Consider the following 24,846-nt stretch of genomic DNA (forward strand, 5'->3'; position numbering starts at 1 on the left):
TATCACCAACTTATGCTACTGTAGCTTGGCTAGGACTTTGGGACTTTCTTCTTTAGAAAAAAGAATTCTTTTTTTTTTTAAATTTTATTGGAGTATAGTTGATTTACAATGTTGTGTTAGTTTCAGGTGTACAGCATAGTGATTCAGTCATCCATATGCATATATCCATTCTTTTTCAGATTCTTTTCCCATATAGGTCATTACAGAGTATTGAGTAGAGTTCCCTGTGCTGTACAGCAGGGCCTAAGTTCTGATTCAACATGGAAAGTCAGGAAGACACCTGCTCCACCAATCCCAGCAATGAGAGAGGGACCATTTCTCCTTTCTTACAATGGCAGCATATATGCTAGGAGGAAAGGACTAGAAAAAGAAGTTCCTGGTGGCAGTGGGAAGGAAATGAAAAACCAGGAAGAATACAGACTGGCAAGGATAAAACCATGTACCTGGTGTTTTAACCGAAAGGTCAAGAGGAGGAGAGAGAAGGGTGGTGTCTCAACTAGCGCTCGGGGCGAGGAAGGAAAAAGTCTTTGGTGCCAGAATTGGATGGATTCTCTTTTCTCATTGCTCATGCGAAGTTGCTGGTCAGAGCAGCAATTCATATATAAACAAATGTAATCAAACTATTTTAAATTGGAAACAATCTAAATCCATTTTTGAACAAGCTGAAAGAGCAACACCTCTGTACTGGCTTATATCTCCTCACTGATAGAAATGTTATAGACCAAGCCTTCAAGACTGAATAGCTGATGGGGGCATGGGGGTGATGGTCATTCATTCATTCATTCATTCATTCATCCCATCACTGTAGTGAGCATCTCCCATGGTCAGGTACTATCTAGGTGCTGGGCATGCAGTAGTGAGCAAAACAGGTATTCCCTGCCATTTTGGAGTCTCTATTCTAGTGGAGAAGACAGAAAATGAGAAACAAATGTCAGGTAGCAAATGCCTGAAAGACAGGCTCGTGCAGAGGCAGTGACCCTCATTACGCGGCTGACCCCTCTTCCCGTATGAATAGGTTTTAGGGAAAGATGGATGGGGCGGAGCTGAAACTGGCAGTCGCATATATAACTGATAAGAGTGCCAATTGCTACAAACTTCTATGAAATTAATTTGGAAAGAGCTACTGAAAATTAAAAATCCACGGACTTTAAGGGTTTCACTGAAAAAAATATAGCTTATGGACGTAAAAAGCAATATATGAGAGAAGAAAAAAGGCCCTTGAGAAACTGAGGATTCTTGAGCACCCCCAGCTGATCTGCCTTGTTTACGGTCTCGGGTTTAATGTTCCCTTCCTCCTTCCCCGATTCAAGGGCTCTGAGGAACAGGCCCCCATTTCTCTTCCCAAAGCCGTTCCCCACCTGCCAGGCATCCGGCCCTTGGTCGGAATCTGCCCACTGTTCCAGCCCTTCTTTCCTCCTGAGGCAGATGTGTCCTCTCTCTCCTTACCGGAACCGTCAGAAAAATGGTTCTACGTGGTAAATCTAAGTTCTCCTTTCTTTTCAGCCCTTGCATTTTCTTTCAAGAAACTTCACATTTCTTTTCTAAGCTCTATATGCTCTTTAAAAACAAAAGTTTTGGGGCTTCCCTGGTTGCGCAGTGGTTAAGAATCCATCTGCTAATGCAGGGGACATGGGCTCGAGCCCTGGTCTGGGAAGATCACACATGCCGCGGAGCAACTAAGCCCGTGCGCTACAACTACTGAGCCTGCGCTCTAGAGCCCGCAAGCCACAACTACTGAGCCCGCGTGTCACAACTACTGAGCCTGTGCGCCTAGAGCCCGTGCTCTGCAACAAGAGAAGCCACTGCAATGAGAAGCCCGCGCACCGCAACGAAGAGTAGACCCCGCTCGCCGCAACTAGAGAAAGCCCGCGTGCAGCAATGAAGATCCAAGGCAGCCAAAAATAAATAAATAAATTTTAAAAAAACACCAAAATTTATTTTCATAACTCATTTTATTAAAACAGAAGCTTGGTCTATTTTGCTTAACTTTACTGTCTCACTTGACCAGTGGAAATTCCAAGAGAAATATAAATAGTTCTCAAGGAAAAAGGAATTTCACAACTTGGGATATAGCCAGAGAATTCTCCACTGTCCTCTGCGTAAACTACACAAAGCACTGGTGGCTATATACACACATAGATACGTATGATTTTTTTACGGAATGCAAAGAAATTACCAGTGCTTTACTTCCCACTTATCAACAAGCTGTTAAGAGAGATTAATAGTATTGAAGCCAGTGTTTAAAACTATGCAGGCTTATGTACAACTATTTTGCAATCTAGGAAGATTCATGAGATACTCAGAAATCAATAGAAGAGAAGAACACTGCAAGTATTTGGTGAAGATTATTCGTTCAAAGAAAGGAAATGAGTGCAAGTTCGGGGAAATCTGAGATTTGTTTCAATCAGTGATCTACCGACCTTGGTGACAGATTGGATTTAAGGGATAAAAGAAAGGGGAGAGACAAACTCGGGAGTTTTCTAGAGCAGGACACGTAAACCGTACATGAGACAGAAATGCGGGTTTGTGGGAAGGGTGGCGGTCACTGGGGTAGCCGGCGTGGGTCTGTGGAAGGAGTGTGAGTCTCTTGGCTTGAGCGCCCCTGAGACTGAAGTCCTGGCCACACACCCAAGGGGTTTCCGGCCCCCGAGGAAGGGGTGCCCGCGATTCCTCCACGAAGGCTTGAATTCACCAAACCAGGTCTCCTGTTTGATTCCAGCTCTGTGGCTGTCAGTGAGCGCCCACCAAGGGCAAAGCCCACATCCAGACTCAAGTGAGTCTGAGAGCTTTGCTTCTGCCCAAGTGTGAAAAGCCCATAGAAAATCTATCCCCTTTTCCACAGTGTCAACTCACTGCACTTATTAAAGTAACTGTTTCTGCTTCTTCATAAGGAGCTTTCAGCACCAATTTTCTGTAAAGTATGTATCTTCAAGAATATGATTATTTAAGGGAATGTTTAAAACTTTTCCTTTCAATTTTCAGTTTGAGCGGCTGAACCTTGCCCTTCAGAGAACACTGGCAAAACACAAAATAAAGGAAAGCAGGTAAGTTGAATCAGTTTAGTTGCATGAATCTCCGGTTGCAATCGCTGACACAGCTACTAATAACCAGCACTGAGTGATGTATGCGTGTGTTTTGAATCATTTTGGTGTGCCGGGAACTGGGCTAACACTCATATGAAAGCAAGTGTATTCATTTTTCACATTTTATATATCACTGAGCTCAGGTTCCTGTAAAATACCTGGGCTCGTAGAGCTGTTCAGGCAAAGGCAGAACTGAGTTTCAAGCCTGGGTTTTTCAGAGCCCATGATTTTAACCATGTTGCCCTGTGCTGTTGCTTTTAATAAGCTCCCAGAAGGCCTGTTCTTTCCTAGCAAGGGATATTCTGAAATGTTCTACAAAGGTAAGGCATGGGTCAGAGCAGAGTCCTTGCTTGAAGAACACTGCCGAGAGGCTGGGGCCTGCCTGTCCCTCCCCCATAGCCTCGACCACAGGTTAAACTTTCAGCTCCTACATCAGGAGGACGGAAAAGGATACAGGGGCAAGAGGAGGACCACTCAGGGGTTTGGGGCAGTACTCAGGGACGTGTTTCGGTATTTTCCTAACTGGTTCGGTTATACTGGTGTGCGAATACCAGTTCCGTTTGTATTTGTTCTTCTACTCTGTCTTTGAAATTTTCTTTAAGAAAGCTTTCTGTAGCCGTTTCATATATAAGGTAATTTTTTTAAAAAAAAAACAACCTGACTTTTAGAGTTCATTTTAAAAATACATCTCGGCTCATTTACTGCCGGTGGACAACTTGATTTGGCCTTGTTTTGGTTTTCCTGAAATCAAAAGATTATTTCATGTGCAAATAATACAATAAACACTTGAGTTCAAATTTTCAGAATTGAACTTGGAAGTTTTGCAAACCGGTATCATTGTTGGGAATATTTTACAAGTTCACTCATCTGTCTGCCGCTCAGGAGTGGATAATCGGCTCTGCAGATTATCAGGGCTGAATCTCCCTTGCTGACTAACTGGTCCCACACTGTAGGCAGCAGGCAAAGCCAAGAAGGGGTCAGAGACAGGTCCAAAAAGAGAGGGTGTGAGTCTATGTGTCTGACAGAAGCTGTGTTTACAGAGTGATATGGAAAGCATTCCAGAACGCCTCTGACCTTACTTCTCAGTCGGGCTGATAAGACAGCCAACAAGTCCTGTAGCTGTGCTCCTATGTCTGTCTGCCTAGGGCTTCATCAGACAGTTTACTCAGAATCTATCCTCAGGGCCTTGTGTCCTGAGATGCGCCCAAGCTAGGTGCAGATATTCAGTTAGGATGTGTTCCCAGAGACGTATCTCTTTAAACAAATTCTCAAAACTTACAAAAATGATTTTATTTGGAAATTTAAAAAAATCTATTACCACTTCCCTGACGTCTTAGAGTTGCTCACCCTTTCAAATTGTCCTCATCACTATTCCGCTGTTGAAATAAGATGAAGGACCTTCTTTCTTATGAGACTGCCTGCTGATATGCTAAATGGCTTCTCTCTGCTGTCTTTTTTAGTTCTTCGGGACATTGGGCCTTTCTCCCCATCCTTCTGGCAGGTCAGCTGCTGTTTCTACTGCAGTCAGTTTGCTACCCGCTGAGGGTACCTTAACTGCCCCGTCCGCCACCTCTGTTAACTGAATGAGTTTTAGTACAACCCGTTATGATACCTCTTTAGGTTGGTTGCACAGAGAGCTTTGGGTGTGTTTCTTTTGCTAGGACCTTTTGATCACATCACAGCATCACGTGTGAACTTGTGGCTGGTGTGTGTGTCTCTGTGTACAATATATGCACATTTGCTGGTGTCCATGCAGGCTTACACCTTCTTGTTTTTTGTGTGTTTTTTTTTTTTTTTGAGGGTAAAGAGAGGGAGCTTATTTTGTTTTTTGGGTTTTTTTAAATAAATTTATTTATTTTGGCTGCATTGGGTCTTCGTTGCTGCGCTTGGACTTTCTCTAGTTGCAGCGAGCGGGGGCTACTCTTCGTTGCAGTGCACGGGCTTCTCATTGCGGTGGATCCTCTTGTTGCAGAGCACGGGCTCTAGGCACACAGGCTTCAGTAGTTGTGGCGCACAGGCTCAGTAGTTGTGGCTCGTGGCCTTCAGTAGCTGTGGTGCGCGGGCTTCAGTAGTTGTGGTTCGCGGGCTCTAGAGCACAGGCTCAGTACTTGTGGTGTACAGGCTTAGTTGCTCCGCGGTATGTGGGATCTTCCCGGACCAGGGCTCGAACCCGTGTCCCCTGCATTGGCAGGCGGGTTCTTAACCACTGTGCCACCAGGGAAGTCCCAGGGAGCATATTATTTTGAATCGCACTATGTGTTGTTTGGATTAGCTAAGCTTTGCTGGGAGTTAGCAGAAGTTAGCAGAAGAGGTCTCTGAGCAGCTTTGCTCAGCTTTAGAAAAAAACCCAGAAGTTGCTTAAGGGAGAAGAAGGAGCAAATGTAAAGACTGAAAACATAACATAATACATAACAAAGGGTTGGGGGGTCTCTAGATTCAAACTAGATGTAATTCAAACTATTTAGATAAGAACATACAGAAATATATATTTCTAGTAACCTAGTATTTTAAATAATTATAAGCAGTATACCTTTATGCGATCAAGTAGCCAACAGAGCAATTTCCTTCTCAAAAATATTTCCTTTTGAAACTTCTCTACATGTATCAAGCTTTACTGAAATCTTTTTAACATTTTAAATTCATGCCTGTTTCCTCTTGGCTTGTCTAATGGCAAGCTGAACCACAAGTAGAACTTGGGTGTCTTTTAATATACTTCAGTAGTTTGGCAAATTTCGTCATAATCAGTCTTCACTATCAGAAATCATCAAAAAGCAATTAGGCAAACAGGAATCAACAAGTTGTCCAGTTGAAATTACAAAAACCTTCTATCAGTCAAAATGTATGCTGTTATATTATCAACTTTTGTGCTACATAAAGCAGTGCAGAAATTGAATAAGGAATAGGTTTCTTTAGTTACTGATTTTTATGTAAGATCAAGGATAAAAGTTTAATGTGATGATGTCTGAGAGTTAAATATATAGAACCAAAAACTCAAAAGCAGGATGTACTATGTATTTGCTTTAGAAAATAATTAAGAACTTACTTAAAAATGAAATCCCTCAGTACAGAGATTTTTCTTCTTGGTTGGGTTATCAGAAAACCCCATGCTGACTTATTATCATCCATTTCATACCACTGGTTTTCTGCCAGTACAGCCTCTATACTATTAGCCAATATGAAGTTAGCTTCAAAGGTAAGTATACTTTATAAGAAATGATGAAACACTCTAAATCGGGTATATTCGGGGGTTTTCCAACATTGTTTTGGGTTTGTACATGTCACTGCTCCTTTCCTGTAAACTTGACAGTCAAGATTTGCCTCAGGAGTGGATAATGGATTTGCCTCAGGAGTGGATAATAAATTAAAAGGTAATTTAAATTATTTTCTGTCATCATTCCTGTATGTTATAATCTGAAATTTTAGCATTCACATGTCAGTTTATAATTTAAGATATTGAAATAATTTCAGGAAATCTTTGGAAAGAGAAGACTTTGAAAAAATAATGGCAGACCAAGCGATTGCAGCAGGTAATAGAATTAAGTATATGCAATTAGGAAATAATTATACTTGTAGAACTAATGTTTTACCTGTAAACAAAGATTTTCTATTCCTAGAAAATATTTAGCTGGAGAACAAATATTTTCTTTAAAATATTCATATTTATTTGTTGGTAGCTTCCAGTGTGATATCCGTTAAATATCATGTTTTGTGTTAACACAAAGAATGACTCTTTTTCGTACTATATGTCTTTGTTTGGCCTCAAACATTTCCTCTTCTTACAATGTTTATTTGCTGGGAAGTAGATAAAGCTGCGTGGGAGGCTGACTCATAGGCATTCACAGGCTTTGGTCTTGAACTTTAAGTGTTCATTTATGCATGAAAAATTCTACTCAGCAAAGTAAAAGAAGTAATCTTTTTAAAGGTTGGAAGCAATCATGGGAAGAAAGGTGAGCAGCGCTCTCATATTGATCCTAGTTTGGAGGAAACGAGCAGATGAGTGGCTTTGTCATACTGTCCTTTCCAAAGTTTGAGTACATGAGCCAACGGGTTAGGTGTTTCTCAGAGTACAAGATAGGAAGAACTTGATGATGATGGTGACAGTGGCGATGGCTGACTTGTACTGAGCCCCTCCTCTGGGTCAGGCGCGATCCTAACGTGCCCGCCAACCCTGCCATGGCAGTGCTGTGGACAGGGCACTCGGGTTTCCCTAAGTCACAGATGAGAAGAATGTGGTACACAGAGTGTAAAGAACAAAGGACATTAGAGGGAGAAGCTGTGGAAAGTAGATAATATATTCCAAACACCTATTCAGTCAGGTAACATCAAACAAGAATGCTATTTTACTCGGAAAAAAATTACTTCATATCGTCTCTAAGGAAAAATGACAAAATTGAGTTTCACCACCAGTGATTTAGATTAATTCCTATATCTGATGCTTATACTCCAAGGGGGCCGGGACCCCTTCAGCAACATGTACCGCCGTTTCCGTTGTTAACAAGGTGGGAGAGCTTTTTCTGAAATGGACTTGGTCCTGTGATTCCAATTGATCTTTTATAGTTAAGCTTCAGGGAGATAAAAAGTCATATATTACACTCAGTTGATCATTTTTTCGTAATTAACTGACTTGGGCTTCATATTAGGAGTTATCCAAATTTTAGAAACTATGTAGATAATTTAAACACGGGCCGTTAATTTTGGTTGGAAATCTTATTAGCCGATATAAAGCAAACTAACTCGTCAGATAGAACAATATTAAAACCAGTAACAGCACATCTCTGCTAAGATGGCGCATTTGATACGGCAGAAAATGTATTATATGCTTTCAGGAGTCCCAGTGGAGATCATCAGAGAATCTCTCGGTGAGGAGCTTTTTAAAATATGCTACGAAGAAGATGAATACATCCTAGGTGTGGTCGGAGGAACCCTGAAAGACTTTTTAAATAGCTTCAGCACCCTTCTGAGACAAAGCAGCCACTGCCAGGAAGCAGAGAAGAAGGGCAGGTTTGAGGACGCGTCCATCCTATGCCTGGATAAAGATCCCGATTTCTTAAATGTTTACTATTTCTTCCCCAAGAGGATCACTTCCCTGATTCTCCCCGGCATCGTTAAGGCAGCTGCTCGCATCTTGTACGAGACCGAAGTGGAGGTGTCCTCGACGCCCCCCTGCTTCCACCAGCACTGCAGCGAGTTCATGGACCAGCCCTGCCTGCTCTACTCCGTCCACGTCAAGACCCCCCGGCCGTCCCCACCCCCGGGGAAGCCCCCGTCCTCGCTGGTGATCCCCACCTCGCTCTTCTGCAAGACCTTCCCCTTCCATTTCATGCTGGACAGAGACATGACCATCCTGCAGTTGGGCAACGGCATCAGAAGGCTGATGAGCAGGAGAGACGTGCAAGGGAAGCCTCATTTTGACGAGTACTTCGAGATTCTCACTCCAAAAATCAGCCAGACCTTCAGCGGAATCATGACCATGTTGAACATGCAGTTTGTGGTCCGCGTGAGGAGGTGGGACAACGCCGTGAAGAAATCTTCCAGGGTAAGAAGAACGTTACACTGTTGTGAATATGGAATCCGTTGTTTCATATTTAAAGACTAGCAATAAAAAAGGTGAAAATATACGCATTACTTGAGATGTTTTAATACAGCATTTCTGTTTAAGACAATTCTAAAACACTTCGAAGGGTGGAATAAATTTAAGACAAGATTCTTTCTGCATTCATTTGCTTGCTTACTTAAGCCATCACTGCACAGGTATTTGTTGAATGCAGTCTACCTTTTACAATCTTTATGGAGTATAACTGAATTAGAAAAATATTGATGTAAAAGTATGGTTTCAGTCATGAAATAGCTGACTTAATTTGGAATGATAAGAGGGATTCTACAACAAAGAAACAACTTGTTTCTTACAGGAGGCAACTAAATGGATTTTTTCAATATTTAATAGACATGGAAAAAAATCAATAACTTATTTGATTAACTGTTAGAGAATGTGGGGGAAAATGTTCTGCTCTCATAATAGAGAACCATGGTAATGATTTAGAAAAATGTTTGGGAAATCACAGCCGATAGTACAAGCGAGCTCAAAGAAAGGCTTATGACGCATCTAACTTCTGGACACGTGTAAACCAGCAGACATGCTGTCTGTCCCCCCCAAATGAAAACAGCTTTATTACTTTTTATCATAAAAGTAGTATAGCTAAGTGTTTAAAAAATAGGTAGTACTTAAAGATGTTCATTGCAAACTCAGAACCATTAATTATACATATTTTTGTTTAAAACAAAATATACTATTTACAACTTTTTTTTTTTAATCACTAAACGATACCTGTGGGCCTCCTGCCATGTCATTAGATACCTGTCCCACGTTTTCAAAGGCCGTGTCGTATCCCATCGTGTGGTTTTCCGTTTAACCGTTCACTATTGAAGGACACCTGGGCCACCCTCCACTTTACTGCCGTGAACACACATGTACACGTTTGTCTCATTCACACAAGTAACCCTGTCATCCAGGACAAACACACGAAGCCCCCCTCGCTCAGGGCTCCTTGTGCCATCCTTTCTGCTGCAGTCCACAGAATGCAGTAGCAGAAGCATCAGCGTGCCACATAGTGAGAAAGCCCTGAAGCAAGAATTTGGGGCTCTGTTGATTGAAAATCATGATTTCTGTGTAGCCTGTACTGCAGTGTATTCTCCAAATGTCTGCATGCATTTTAGAATTCATAGTAAATTGCAACGATAAGAAAGCATATTGTTTTTGTTGACCAGTAGAAAAAAATCAAGTCTAAAAATAAAAGGAGGGACCTCCCTGGCGGTCCAGGGGTTAAGACTCCACGCTTCCACCGCAGGGGGCACAGGTTCGATCCCTGGTCGGGGCACTGAGGTCCACAAGCCTCACGGTACAGCCACAAAAACCAAGGGGATTATCCCTGTACCCGCCTCACCTTTTGTCTCAAAAAGGTGTTGGGAACTTGACTAGGCCACAACGGTTGGTGCTTCTTCCTACGCAGGTGATGGACCTCAAAGGCCAGATGATCTACATGGTGGAGTCCAGCGCCATCCTGTTCCTGGGCTCGCCCTGCGTGGACAGACTGGAGGACTTCACGGGCCGGGGGCTCTACCTCTCGGACATCCCCATCCACAACGCACTGCGGGACGTGGTCCTGATCGGAGAGCAGGCCAGGGCGCAGGACGGCCTGAAGAAGAGGCTGGGCAAGCTCAAGGCCACGCTGGAGCAGGCCCACCAGGCCCTGGAGGAGGAGAAGCGGAAGACGGTGGACCTCCTGTGCTCCATCTTCCCCTCCGAGGTGGCGCAGCAGCTGTGGCAGGGCCGAGCCGTGCAGGCCAAGCGGTTCGGCGACGTCACCATGCTCTTCTCGGACATCGTGGGCTTCACGGCCATCTGCTCTCAGTGCTCCCCGCTGCAGGTCATCACCATGCTCAACGCACTCTACACCCGCTTCGACCGGCAGTGCGGGGAGCTGGACGTCTACAAGGTAGGGGCCTGCGGGGGGCAGGGCGAGGCCAGGGGCCCCAGCCCGGGAGCAGGCGGCGTGCCTCGGCCGTGCGCGTGGCCTCCGGCCCGAAAGGGCTCCGAAGCCGCGCGTTCCAGAAAGGACGAGCTTGTGCCAAAGAACAAGCACAGAGTGCAGGGGTGACAGAGCGAGGGGGCGGGCCTCGGACCCTCAGAGAGGGGAAGTTTAAAGGACAGTTGAGCCTAGGCTTCCCTGGTGGCGCAGTGGTTGGGAGTCCGCCTGCCGATGCAGGGGACGCGGGTTCGTGTCCCGGTCCGGGAAGATCCCTCATGCCGCGGAGCGGCTGGGCCCGTGAGCCATGGCCGCTGGGCCTGCGTGTCCGGAGCCTGTGCTCCACAACGGGAGAGGCCACAACAGTGAGAGGCCCGCGTACCGCAAAAAAAAAAAAAAAAAAGACAGTGAGCCTGAGCCTCGACTGTGAGACCCGAGATGAACTGTTAAGGTGAGATGTTTCAAGGTCAGCCTTGCACAGGGAGGACGTATCCTTTCTCTCTGCAGAAGGAAAGAAGCACGAGGACTGCACGAATTGTCTTCGAATGGATTCATTCAGTACAGGGTAACGGGATCCCTTTCACAGCCGGGGAAGAGAAACCCAAGCCAGCGGCTTGCGGGGTTACTGTACCCAGGCCAAGGGCAGAAGGAGGGCTGTCTTCCAATCTCTTTTACTGCCTTATTGGCTTTGTAAGCAGAGAAAGTTAAATAACCTTTCTCATTTCTGAAACAGAGGATATAATACCCACCCACAGAGTTTATATGCATGAATAGCATGCATTATGTCCCGTAATCTTCGTGAACACGACTGTTACAAAGATTACGGTAAAAAAAATAATCTGTCATTCATCAGCCAGCAGGCACTGAGTGCCTACAGGGTAGCAGCCCATCATTCTAGGCTCTGAGGATGCACGGAGATTGTCCCTGAAACATAATAAGCTATTTTTTAAATGTAACTTTTGCTAATAAGAGAACCAATGAAGACACTTTGTGTTCAGCTTATTTCTTTAGAAGTAAAACATATTTCCTTGCTGATTTAAAGTATTTTACGTTGTCCTAAATACTGGCATAAGGAATAAAGCATGCTTCTCATTTATGAGGCTTGAATCATCTTTTAATTTGCCACATAAAATTCTGGCATTTCAGAGCTTAATGCAACATGAAGATAAATAAATGATTAAAGAGGAAACAAAAATGATTTATGGGACTCTATAAGCCCCTCCTTTGTTCCAATCTAGATGCTCGAAGTAAAACTTTCCTTTTAAAAAATTTGTAACAGGAAATTCCAGACAGAGCTATGATTCCCTTAGGAAAAAAGAGGTCCATGCATAATTACAGATAAAATAATTGGCTTCACTTAGGTTAAGCCTCATGGCCTCTTGTGGAATTCACTGTATTTATTTGTAGACAGTTTATGCCTTGAGAATATCTCCTCTCAGAACTGGGAGGTCTCCCTGTCTTCTGCAAACTGCTGTGGCTGCTCGCGGAAGCTGCCCGCTGCTGCACGGTTCGCCCTGTTGAAACTTTAAAATATGGGTCATTCTCCCCAGTGGTCAGAATCTTGTACCTCACGATGAGGGTGCGGGCGCAGAGACCCCTGGGGGCCCAGCCGCAGCCCCAGCCAGAGAGCCTGCATCCTCGTTTCACCTGCTCTTCATGCCGACTCTGCGTGGAAACACCTGGAGATGCTGTGAACAAACGGGGGAGGGTCCTCACCTCGGAATAACCTTAAGATATAGAAAGTGTTCATCAGGGGCTGACCTGTGCCCGTGGTGGCTTCCAAGGAACAGTCAGGCTTGTTTATTCCAGGACCCGGCTGGACCAGGACTTCATTCAGTTACATTTCCTTTCTGTCTTTCAATCTCTTGGTCATTTTCTGCTTATTTGAGTGTGTATTTGTCTGTTGTTTCGGCACATTCTTACTGGTCCTCCAGTTGTTTCGGCACATTCTTACTGGTCCTCCAGCGTTGGCCAGCGTGGGAGGGGGTACACTCCCTGTGAAAAGAGTCCACGGCAGGGGGCGGGCAGAGGAGGGACACACAGAGACGCACAGGGCAGATTCCCTGTGACACTGGGGACGCGATACCACTCTCACCTCTGCAGGGGCTGCAGCAGCACAGAGGACAGCACCCAACACCCAGTAGGGGCGAGGGTGCCCTTCTCCTACTTAGTAACACTTCCTGAGCCCTGTGACAGGTTAGCCGTTAGCCTGAGCGCTTCTCTGCCTGTAGTGCTGAGGAGATGCTCTCGGGATGCCCGGCCGCCGGGCTGTGTCCTTGGTGAACAGCCTGGGCCCCAGTGATGGAGGAGTTGATGAGACAGACTCCGAGAGCTTGTGTCCTACTGGGAGAAAAGCCAACAAACGGGCATAACTCCAACAGCATCTCTGTTGGTGTGCTCTCCTAGTAGGAAATGGAGCAGGTATGGGCCGTGGGCGGGATCGGCCTTCCTCGCCAGGCGGGTGTCAGCAGGGCCCGAGGAGACCAGGGACACGCCAGGTGGCCACCTGCAGGAAGACTGTTCCAGACCGAGGAGTAGCAAGTGTTTGGTATGTTTGAGGGGAAACAGGTGGCCGCTGACTTGGAACACAGTGCGCAAGAGGGAGAGTTAGGAGATGGATTGGGGGCAGGGGAAAGGCAGGGCAAGAACTTGGGGGGCATGTTAAGGGCCCCGGCATTTATTCTGCATGAAATAGGGAGTCACTGAAATTTGTCCCCGTTCTCTTCTCCTCTCTCGTCTCCGTCCCCCTAGATTGGAAGCTCTGGATCAGAACAGTGATATGATCTGATAAGTTACGATTAATATTTAGAGGAGAAAAATGTACCTATTACAAATTGGTGGCTTATTTGTGGATTTAAAGTAACCATTAGCTTTCTGTACTCAGGGTCACCGACAGATAAAAATCACTCCTAGCAACAGCAATCATGACAATGATAGTAACGTACATGAAATTTACAGAAGAGCCTGATTCCAATAGCTTCCAGTCACCACTGTCTGCCTCTGGGCTTGACATCTTGGTTTCTACACTTTGTGATTAGCGTTGCTATGACAACCCCAAATGTCCTTTTGAAAAGCTAAAATGACAGTTTTAACCAGGCACATCCTTAATAAATTCATAGGGCCTTGATTCAGTAGTGACTTTGTTCAGAACGCTGTATTTTATGCCGAGAGGGTATAAAATCACCCAATATCTTAAACAGTTTAGTATAAACCCAAAGTACGTCATTTGCTTCTACAAAGCCCTTTTACGTGGTGGGGAAAGAAGGAGGTGAGTCAATGGCGATCCTGGGAGTAGAAGCCCCTCCCGAAACTGTGTTCACGGCGCGGCACTGCCGCTCACCTTGTGCGTTTCCTGGGGAGGAAAGCCTTTTCCAAGAGTCTGTGATTTGCTCTGATGTTCCATTGGCCCTGAGCGCTGAGGTGTCTGCTGCATGATTCTTAATTTCTGCTCTATGATATGCACTGTGATGCTTCCTCAGCTTCTGTTTGTAACGTGGAAAATCCGTTGTGTGTAGGTGGAGACCATCGGCGATGCATACTGTGTGGCTGGGGGCTTGCACAAAGAGAGTGACACCCACGCTGTTCGGATCGCACTGATGGCCCTGAAGATGATGGAGCTCTCTGATGAAGTGGTGTCTCCCCACGGAGAGCCCATCAAGGTGAGGCGTATCACGTCCTGGCCAGGAGATGTCAGGACAGTAAATGCTGACTAGTTAGATCCCAACAGAATGGTGCATCCCTCAGGGTTTAGTGGCAGAGAGCAAATCTCCAGCTTGCTTTACTACGCGGTGTTAAATGGTTTACAGATCACTTAGAGACCAAAGATGCCATCCATGGCTTGAGCTTTGAAAAAATGGTTCCCAAACCCACACTTCAGAACCACAGCTTCCTCCGTGACCTGGAAGCTGGTTCCAGAACCACACAGCCACAGCCAGGCAGGGAAGCACTGTGCTCGGAAAGCAGCTGTGTCCACTGCTGGCTGTAGAAGAAAGTTGCAGCTACTGTAATTGCATCAGCAACGTGGAAATACCGCATCACGACTCTTCCAAAATGAATGACTGGCAACTGGGCTCCCTGCTAAGCAGGGGACAGAGAACACAAAGGCTTCCCCAGCCGTGCTCACACCGGGAGTGCAGGCAGAAATGCAGGTTTCCAGAGCTCAGGCAAGGGCTTCCGATTCACCACACCTAAGTACATCTAGAACCTTCAAGGGACTTTGGAAAATGGAATGTTTAGTTTTTTGAGCCCTGCAGGGGAGGAATTACACGAGAATGAAGTGGGCTGCTAACCCACCAATATTTTCCAGGACGCATAAAATTCCAAAATTTCTAGACGAGCCATATCCCAGAATAATAATGTCTTATAGCAGATGAGAAAATAAAATTAACATGCTAACCATTGTTTAATAGATAAAACATGAGTGGAATATCCTTATTTGTCCCACTTGAAGTGAATGTGCCATAGAACAGTCTCAGTTGATGACCTTCAGAAATGGGTCTTTGAAGTAATATGGAATCCTATGTGGCATGATATAAAATATAGAGAGAAGGAGGGAAAAAATTGGACGTTTAGCCAGGGCTCTCTTCCCTGTTAACAGAAGCCGTATGTGTAAGCCTTCACAGCTATCTTCTAAGTAAACTCTCATCCCAGTTACATACCGATGTGTGACACACTTCCCTAAAATTAGTGGCGTAAAACCACAGAGCTTTGATTTTGCACTGATTCTGTGCGTCGGAATTTGGATGAGGCAAAGCAGGAATACCTCGTCATTTCTCACAGCATCTGGCAGCTCAGCGGTCGAGGGCGCGTCGGGTAGCTGGGATTATACCACTTGAACCAGAGCTTCACTCTCCGGCCTGGTTCCCTGGGTGGGGCTGGCGGAGGGCGGGGCCCAGCTGGGACTATCAGCCCAGGTGCTCACCTGTCACGCTCTGCTGGTGCAGCCTCAGGGCCATCCCACTTCTCACATAGGGGCCACGTCCCGGTGAACAGGTCTGCATCCACTGCATGGCCTTTATACCCTGGCCTGAGGAGATACACTGTGACACATCCATTTTGTCCTAATGGTCACAGCAACCCTAAGCCTGCCCACAGGGGAGAAGACTGAGACCCCAGGTTTCAATAGGAAGAACGCGACATAATTTTCCACTGTGCTTTAAAAGTTTCACAGTATCTGACTTTCCCAGATGCTTAATTTCTATACTTTTTTAGAAGAGAATTATGTGTTTTTTTGTGTTTTGTTGTTGTTGTTTTGTCTTTTTTTGGTGAGGAAACTCATAGCATCAAAGTAAATGCTTAAAATATCCCGATTAATAATAAAACCAGTGATCTCCACATAAACGGATTTTGTAATAAGATGTGTATGTTTGGGGCAGGGGGGTTAGTGGCATGGGGGGTTTTTGATATTTGTAGAAATACACTTTTAGAGTTTCGCAATTGCAAGAATTATTTATAGCTAGTTTCAAAGATAATTACCTGGGTGATAATAGTTTAGCTTTACTGAGCTGTAAAGTCAGATGTTAAACCACCTTTTTCTTTGTATTGACCTGCAGTCCTAGGAAATACCTGACAGCCTTAGGGGCTACTCATGAAATATCACAGACGCAGAAGTGCAGAGTAGTTTTAGTAGAGAGAGAAGCACTAATGTGTATTACAGGGAGCAGATTGTGACTTAAACATCATCTTATTTAAAATCTGTATAACAACATTATGAAAAGGCATCCACAATTCACTGCTAGACAAGAGTAGTCGAGTCTCTCACGGATCCAGATTTGGAGTCATGTGTTTCTTACCCTCCTGCCCCACGGCATGGAATCACAGTGAAAGAATAGGAAATATTTTCTTTTTTTCTTTTCAAACTCTATGTTTTCTCCAGCGTGTTGTATGTACAAACCATCTATGCACTTATTCCTACCGACTTCCTCACTAACGTCCACCCACTGAGACTTGGAAGACGGTGGGTGGGTGGACGCTATCTCATGATGGAGACCAGGGCCAGGCTGAGTCAGAAGGTGCAGAGTGAACTCCGACACAGGCTCTGGGAGCCTCCCTCCCAGCCCCAGAACCTGAGTGCAGAGGGGCTACATCAAAAGTGGCCCCAAAGGGGAGACTCCCCAGCAGGTTTCCACTGGGGGCGTGACGGGCCTGTTAAACTTTGGACCATTATTGTGCTTGTAAATTTGAAAAGTCCCCGTATAAGGAAGCTTTGGGGTTGAGAGTGAGATTCAGGGCTGGGGGTGGGGAGTTGGGGGGCAGGGGAGGAAGCAGAGACACTGGCTTTGTCTGCGTTGTTTGGATGTTTACGAAGAGGAAATGTTTACGCATTTCCATATTAATTATGCAATAGAAACAGTAAACTTGTCGTATTAAAAGCTGTGACAGAGCGACAGAGAGGCATGGACATATATAACTACCAAACGTAAGGTAGATACCTAGTGGGAAGCATCCGCATAGCACAGAGAGATCAGCTCGGTGCTTTGTGACCACCTAGAGGGGTGGGGTAGGGAGGGTGGGAGGGAGGGAGACGCAAGAGGAAGGAGATATGGGAACATGTGTATATGTATGGCTGATTCACTTTGTTGTAAAGCAGAAACTAACACACCATTGAAAAGCAATTATACCCCAATAAAGATGTTAAAAAAAAGAAAAGCTAGAGTGACTAGGTACAAAGAGAGAAACTGATTTAACCAGAAGAGTGCCCAAAGTCAGTAAAAACTTCTAAAATTCTGCCTGATACTTATAAGCAGAAGATAGCCTTTTGTCACCTTATTTTATGTGTCTGCATTGTTCACTGTCATAGTGTTTACATATAGAACCACATTCTCCTAAGGAAGAAAAAGCCAGAATGTAATAGACATTTATGTTTTTCTGATTAAAGTAAAACTTGGATGAAGAAGGAACTTTAAAAAGAATCCAACCCTGCATTTTTTAGGTGAGGAAAGAGTACAAGGGAGATATGGAGATTTAGAGAAAGTCAGACTACCAGATGCAGAGAAGAAACCAGTGGTCCCAGAGGGAAGCGGGTGGAGGGAGCGGAACGTGGGAGTGAGGGTTAGATGTACAGACAACTGGGTGTGAAATAAGTAAGTTACGAGGATGTCATGGACCGCACATCAAGTACAGTTATTTTATGGCAACTCTGCGGGGAGTGTAATCTATAAAATATGAAATAACTGTGTTGTGCGCCTGAAACTAATATAATATTGTAGGTCAGAGCACCAGCTATCAGCACCATTTTGGTTTCTAATACAAATTTCCTGATTCATGATGTAGGGCTTTTGTTTGAAAATTTTGCAGAATTCATGATTTGACTTGTTATAAGCCAATGATTCTCAGAAGTTTCTAGAAGAGATCTGAAATTAGCTGTAAAACTAGGGAGATCTGGAGTCTTCTGGATTCTAAAGGACATCTAAGTCACTGAGTACTTGGCCTCTGTGTACAATACGCACATCTAATAAAACTTGTTTCAAATGGTCAGCTAAACATAGAACTGAAAGTAACGTGCATGGTATCTGACTGTCATTTGAAACATCCCCCCTTTAACTTGCTTCGTTGCAGCAGTAATTTAAAATCTGTACCTCCTCTGAGATTGGCCAGTATTTGGAGCTTCCGGAAGATCCCACTTTAAAACATTGTCTTAACTGCTCTCCAGATCATTGATAGCTTTCAGGGTGTCTCAACGTTTACCTCAGCCTATCCTGATGCGGCAGGACTCTGGTTTTCCTCGGGTCCAGATGTTTTTGACTGACGTGTGTGTAGTCACTGTGACGCAGGCGTCAGCAATGCCAGCTTTCCGCTTCCTCCGTCATTTTCTGCTTAAATATTACAATTCTCTTTCTGCACTCGGTCATTTGAGTAGTGAGGTAGTGTTTGGCACAAAGGCCCTTTTAAAGCAAAACACCTAAAAACCCGCCCTCTGCGTCCTGAGCACTGGCTTCTTGGACCCCTCTGACCGTGTTGGGAAACAACTTCTGGGCGCCGGAAGTCAGGTCTCTCTCACCGACGGACAGAGCAGGTTCACGTCAACAGTCCACGGGCACTTTGGTCACCATGGTGACTGTGGTCCGTTCGTGGGGGGCTTCGATTCAGATGCGGAGGACAGTTGAGATAAAGGATGCTCTGTGAGCAGCATGAAGAGGCGGGGCTGAGGAGGTGGCGAGGAGAGGGGATGGGCTGCAGGCTTGTAGGAAGGAGGGCTTGTGGGCAGAGCCAGAAGCCCGGTGGTTTCGACAGGCACGCAGCCGGCGCTGACTAGCAGCAGTGTTCACCCATGACCGGAACGTTGCGTTGCTCTTGCTTTCAGATGCGCATTGGACTGCATTCTGGGTCGGTTTTTGCCGGAGTTGTCGGAGTTAAGATGCCCCGTTACTGCCTTTTTGGAAATAATGTCACCTTGGCTAACAAGTTCGAGTCCTGCAGTGTCCCCCGGAAAATCAACGTCAGCCCTACCACCTACAGGTATGGATCCCGTTCAGTGCCTGAAGTCTATTTTCATTCATACGCAGTCGTCATTTTTGTCCATTGGTTTGTTTCATTCTTCATAACTTGTTCTTGCTTAGATCATCTTAAAGGAAGAGAAAAGCCATAACTTGTATCATCCTCACTTTAACTTTTTCTTTTTAAACTGCGCGTTAGCCTCGTGGGAACTTTGATCTCCAGCCCGACCCATGATTCTCCACTGAGAATCTCCACTCGTAAGCTCTGACCTGTATTTCTGCTCGGGTGACTAATTGGCCCATTACAGGCAATGCGATCCTATTAGAACAGCTGATTCCCCCCACCCCCCACCCCCCACCCCGAAGACATCCACTTCCCACCGGCCAAGCTCCATCAGTCTCCTGACTGGGCGGTAGAGGGCCGCCGTGCCCCTGGTCCCTGGCACCAGCACCCTGGCATGCCCTCGCCTTCCCCGTGTGCGCCCCGCCCCCACCACAGGTGAGTGTGCTGCACGTGGCGCTACTCACACCCAGGCTCCCCTCCACGTGGTACCCATGTTCTCTTCGTGAAGCACAGGCCAGATCCGTCCCCCGGCCTTACAAGCCAGAACAAAATTAAATGTGCAACCACGGACTCACGTGTTCCCTCTGACCAGAGTCCCGCCAGACCCTACCACCAAGGTTTCTTCCACTCCCTCCTTATTTCATGGATCTCCTGCATCCTGGCCTCGTTTTTATGCATCACGCTTGCCAAACCGATTCCTGAATGGAGGATGCTTGCTTTGCGTTTCTCTCCCGGGTCATCCCCTGCTTTCCTCCTTCGCACATCAGACCTTAAGTCAGAGGCCGCGTCTTCACAGACACATTCCTCACCCGCCCTGGACACACCCTCAGGTGCTCATCTCAGCTCATCCTGTGTTTCTTAAGTTCAGGACAAGTGGAGATTCTATAAGTTATACAAATATGAAAGGTAATTATTTCTTTGCAGAGCTTTATTGATAGTACACTGAATTCAGGGATGACGTTTCCCAATACAATAATATTAGGAAGTGTTAACTTCCTTGATATATTTCTGAAGCACATGTAACTTTAGGACACAGACTGCATACCCACAACCAAAACTATCCATTTCCTTCAAACTTCCACTTCCAAATTCTGATCAGTAATTTAGAATGGAATGGCAATTAGACATTCCTTTCTTTTAAATGTCATGAGGAGTTTTCTTCTAGAGGACAGTCTCCCGCATTTGTGTTTGCTTTTACTGAAGTGCAGAGAACGCAGACACTAGGTTCAATGTCGTTTGAGTTTGGGGTCAGTGGATTAAAGGGAGGGTTGCGTGCAGTGATGCAGGATCATTAAAGACAAAACTGGCAGGTGCCCCGTGCGGGCGGGAAAGTTGACCAGTGACACAGAAGCAGGACTTGAATTCCACCAGGGAACAAGGAGAATAAGGGATTATGGGACGATGACCGAATTAGGAGAGTTGATGCAGCCACTTGCAGGAAACCATGTCCGGTCAGGAGGGATAAAGAAAACCTCCCTCCACATGTGAGCATCTGCCCTGGGACTGTGGCTACTATTCTTGGATCTTACACAAGCTTTCTTCTAAATGGTTTTATTTTTCCAACCTGTTTTTCTTACAGATTTGGATCTTTTTAAAAAGATGATTTAATGAACAAAACATCTGTAAGTCTCTTTAAAAAGCATGGGATTTGTAGGCAGAAGACATGTCCTACAGCACAGGGCTTACCAGATGTGCGATCTGGAGCGAGGCTCTTCATACATTCAAGTGATTTGCTTTAAAGCCACTTCTGAATGCTCCAGATAGAAGAATAAAACCAGAGGAAAATAGATTCCACCCATTCCCTTTTACAACTTGCCTTCAATCCACTCAATACTATGTTTTTGAGATTTTTTTCTTGATGAAATATAAATCCAGTTCACAAAAATCTGGTTCATTTATTTACAGTATTCCTAATGCAGTGGTGTGCTGGTAAACCAGCCTGCGGAGTGAAGTGGATACTCCCTGACTTCTAGCTTTTACCAGTTTTTAAGGTGTAAATACTATCACCGTGGCAGGTTTCAGGCTACCGATGGTTTAACTGGCTTGCAGAATTCCAGAGTGTTTAACAGCTGTTTCTCACTAGCTGGTATGAGATAAATCTACCATGTCCCCATATGTGCGTGTGACATAATATGTATTCTAGAGTATAAATAAGCCAGTCTGTCTTCTATCCATGGGTAATTAGAGGATTGCCAGTTTTTCATTATTACACAACGTGATTTGATAAATATTCTTAAACATATGTGTCTAGATAATATACCTACGAATGGTATTCCCGGATCGTGGGCTATACCCAGTTTCGGCTCTGCTAAGCACCAGTTAGCTGTCCAGATTGATTTCACCAGTCTGTTGGTATATATTGGTAATATGTACCAATAGAATCCACGGTGCCTGAAGGTTTCTGTTTCCCAGTGACTGATATTATCAGACTGATTGTTGCCAATATGACGGGTGTTATGTGATATCTAATTGATGCTTAATCAATCTTGTTCAATTTATTTAATCTTCACAACTGTCTTAAGAGACATGTATTATTTTAATCCCCATTTGAAAGGCTAGAAATCTGACATCTTTGCTGTTATTCAAACCTACATCTACCAGACTTTGAAGCTTATACTTTCAATTGTGTGGAATTCTGTAATTTTTCATTATATATTACCAAATACTGTGCCTTGAAAATAATAGGTACTCAAAATATTTACAAATCCATGACTAAAATATCATTTCATTAGTCTTATGATTTTGCAGACTACATATTTATTGGTGCACTGATAAAAATTAGTTGATTGAACACTCCCTTGAGGTCTGTGATCCTTGAGACCCGCACCTCTGTGCAGCGGTTTCCTCAGCACACAGAGGGGCGTCAGCATCCCCAAGTCTCGTGCAGCATCGTCACTCTTTTCACTGCAGACTGGGGAGTGGAAGGGGAGATACGAGGAGAGATTTTCTGCAGAAGCTGGTTTACAGCCAGTTTCCATCCACGGCCTGAGTAATAGATCAGAGAGATGCTTATTAAGTTTGCATTTGACAGAAAGCTAGGGAAGCAAGTGGGAAGAGGAGACAGTAACTTAATCAAAATGATTAGAGTTTCAAATGAGTTTATCATCATGGACAAATGCAGCAAATAATAAAAGCCTGTAGAACATCTGAATTTAAGGTGAAATTTAATTCTTAAGAATTTAAGAAGAAAATATATTGCAAATATCAGATAGTAAGTAGAGTGTCGATATATACAACTAAATCTCACTTTAGTCCTACTAACTTGGAATTCCTAAAAATTCTATTGCGAGATCCCAAAGTTACTCTCACATTTTATATGTAGATATATATCTTATATAGAATTTTCTTTCACAAGGTCTTGCCCAAGCTTACTTCTCAGTAATATTTAGAAAATGAATGAATTGACAATGTCTTATCTCTTTCAACTCTTCCAGTTCTGTAACATTATTTTCATGTATTTTTTGCTATTATTAGACTTTTTGCATTGTTTGGGTTTTTTTCCCCCACTGCTGTGAACTGCACTGTTCTATAGATTATAGATGATACCTTTACAAGACTATTTGATAGTTATCTTTCCTAATATGAGTGAACTACATTATTTGGTAGGGCTTTCTGTTACTGTGCATTGACTTCTTGCCGTTCTTCTGTGAAGATGCTTATAAACATCATTAGGATTTTTCCTGTCAGTGACACTGAAGATGGCTGGTTTATTAATATTCTCAGGAATGTTCCTTTAGTTATGTCACCTTTTCTTGACTAGACAGTTATGTCAGTCTTAAGTTTTATGATTAATATTTGTGTTTCAATATTTCCAGATTACTCAAAGACTGTCCTGGTTTTGTGTTTACACCTCGATCAAGGGAGGAACTCCCACCAAACTTTCCTAGTGACATTCCTGGAATCTGTCATTTTCTGGAAGCTTATCAACAAGGAACAACTTCAAAGCCATGGTTCCAGAAGAAAGATGTTGAGGAAGCCAATGCCAATTTTTTAGGCAAAGCATCGGGAATAGATTAGCCAAATATACACCCAATTGTTAGTCTCTGGGTTTGAGTCCTTGGAGCGTGTGTGGACCTTCTGAGAGCACACTGGGATGGCAGCGAGCTCAGGAGCGGTGGTAACATTTTGGGAACTAAGTCACCACCTGCTTTTCCTTCCACTTAACATGACAAAAATGTATTCACCTCAATGTTCAACTCTTCAGTGAAAAAGAAAGAGAGATAGAAAGAGAGAGAGAGGAGAGAGAAAGAAAGAAGGAAAGAAAGAAGCCTCAAAAAGTGACTTCGGGGGAGTATTTCTGATATATAAGAATAGCTTATAACCTATACTCAGAACTGAGCGCCTTGTTCATATATCGGGCGATTGTCGTGACCTGTACAGCCTGGTGGAGTCGCCTGCCTTCTGCCCTGGCCAAACACCCTGGTTATCAAAGCGCTTCTCATAGTGTTGGTTGCCTTAAAAACGCTTTTTGAATAGAAACCATAGTCTTTGATACCCTAAGCTCCTTGAACCTTTCAAGTCTGCATTTTGTTACATTTCCTCATTTAACTGTTAGCATACATAACAAAACAGATTGAGGCTTCTTCTGTTGCACTTTTTTCTTTTTATTAGAGAAAATAAGCCATTATGGGTTAGATGCAATATGAATCTAAAGTAGTTCTTCTGTAAATATCAAAGATGATTTTATAAAAATATTCTCCACAACGTAATGTGTCGTAACAATAAATATTTCCTTTTTTGACATTTTAAAAAGTCTGTATATGGGAAAGGCTATTTTAATTCATAAGAGCAATTTCATTTCTATTAATTCATTTTTGTGTCATAATCTTCAGGATAAAAGAGGGTTACAGCCTACATTAAAATGCAATAATATTATTCTAATTTACTTTACCCAGAAGCAACATGGAGTAAAGGCAGCATTCAGGGAATGAATCATAGCGTACAGCAGTACTCTGGACCTATTTCAGCAGACACCCTCCATTGCCAGGCTGAGCCGTGTAAAGTCCCATCAGGAAAATCTGGAGTTCAGAAGTGGGTTCTTTTGGCTGATAGCTTACTTTTTAAGTGTTTGTGTTCAACACTTTGGTGTGTATATATGTCCTTGGAACCATCAGGACTCTTTGTCTTAAGTACACATCTGTGAATTTTTTATTCTAGCGAAATTAATTCAATGATATTTTTAAAGAGGATGTTAATATTGATGAAGAAAATTATGCTGTGATTTCATTGTAGAAATTTCAAAACACTTTTCTGGAAAGTAAACTTTTAATAATGTTAGTCTAAGATCTCTGGTGAACTAAGTAACATGCAGAGTTTGGTTGGAGATAAGGATCTGATTTTAAAAAGAACGCAACTTCAAAGCAAGAGAAAGCTGAACATTACAGGGTTTAAATCAGTATTAGCAGAGCTATAGATACACTGAACTCTTTCTTATTTGGGGATCTGAGGGGTAAGTCAGCTGGAATTTTTAACAGTTCTCTCCACTAGTCCCCAGGCCAGTCCATGGTGACCTCGGGAATAAAGGCCATTACTGGCTGGCCTCTAGCATCCCTGGCGTATTACTATACATATCACAATAATTATTATTTACTTAGTGAGGCTCCAGTGTCTCGAGGTACTGAACAGGGCTCATTAAATACCAATCCTACTATTGGAGAGTATCACAGGCCTCGGGAAAACATAGTCTCACAATTATATGAAGTTAATAAAAGTATTTAAAAGGAAAGTAAAGACTTAAATAC

The 24,846-nt window shown here is 44.0% G+C and overlaps 1 protein-coding gene across 5 annotated transcripts in view; it reads left to right on the top strand.

The window, feature by feature from the left end:
• Window positions 1–23,844, top strand: part of GUCY1A1 (guanylate cyclase 1 soluble subunit alpha 1) — a 58,474-nt gene extending 34,630 nt beyond the window's left edge. For all 5 annotated transcript variants that reach the window (XM_029235727.1, XM_029235726.1, XM_029235728.1 and 2 more), the window contains exons 3-9: window positions 2,983–3,044; window positions 6,552–6,610; window positions 7,910–8,619; window positions 10,091–10,576; window positions 14,122–14,265; window positions 18,909–19,063; window positions 22,921–23,844. In XM_029235727.1, the coding sequence (XP_029091560.1) occupies window positions 2,983–3,044; window positions 6,552–6,610; window positions 7,910–8,619; window positions 10,091–10,576; window positions 14,122–14,265; window positions 18,909–19,063; window positions 22,921–23,122 (1,818 nt within the window). In that variant the 3' untranslated portion in view covers window positions 23,123–23,844. The remainder of the gene's footprint in view (window positions 1–2,982; window positions 3,045–6,551; window positions 6,611–7,909; window positions 8,620–10,090; window positions 10,577–14,121; window positions 14,266–18,908; window positions 19,064–22,920) is intronic.
• The last annotated feature ends 1,002 nt before the right edge of the window (window positions 23,845–24,846 follow it).

This window comes from Monodon monoceros, unplaced genomic scaffold, assembly GCF_005190385.1.
Source record: "Monodon monoceros isolate NGI ecotype Baffin Bay Population unplaced genomic scaffold, NGI_Narwhal_1 Super_Scaffold_20, whole genome shotgun sequence".
NCBI classification, from domain to species: Eukaryota; Metazoa; Chordata; class Mammalia; order Artiodactyla; family Monodontidae; genus Monodon; species Monodon monoceros.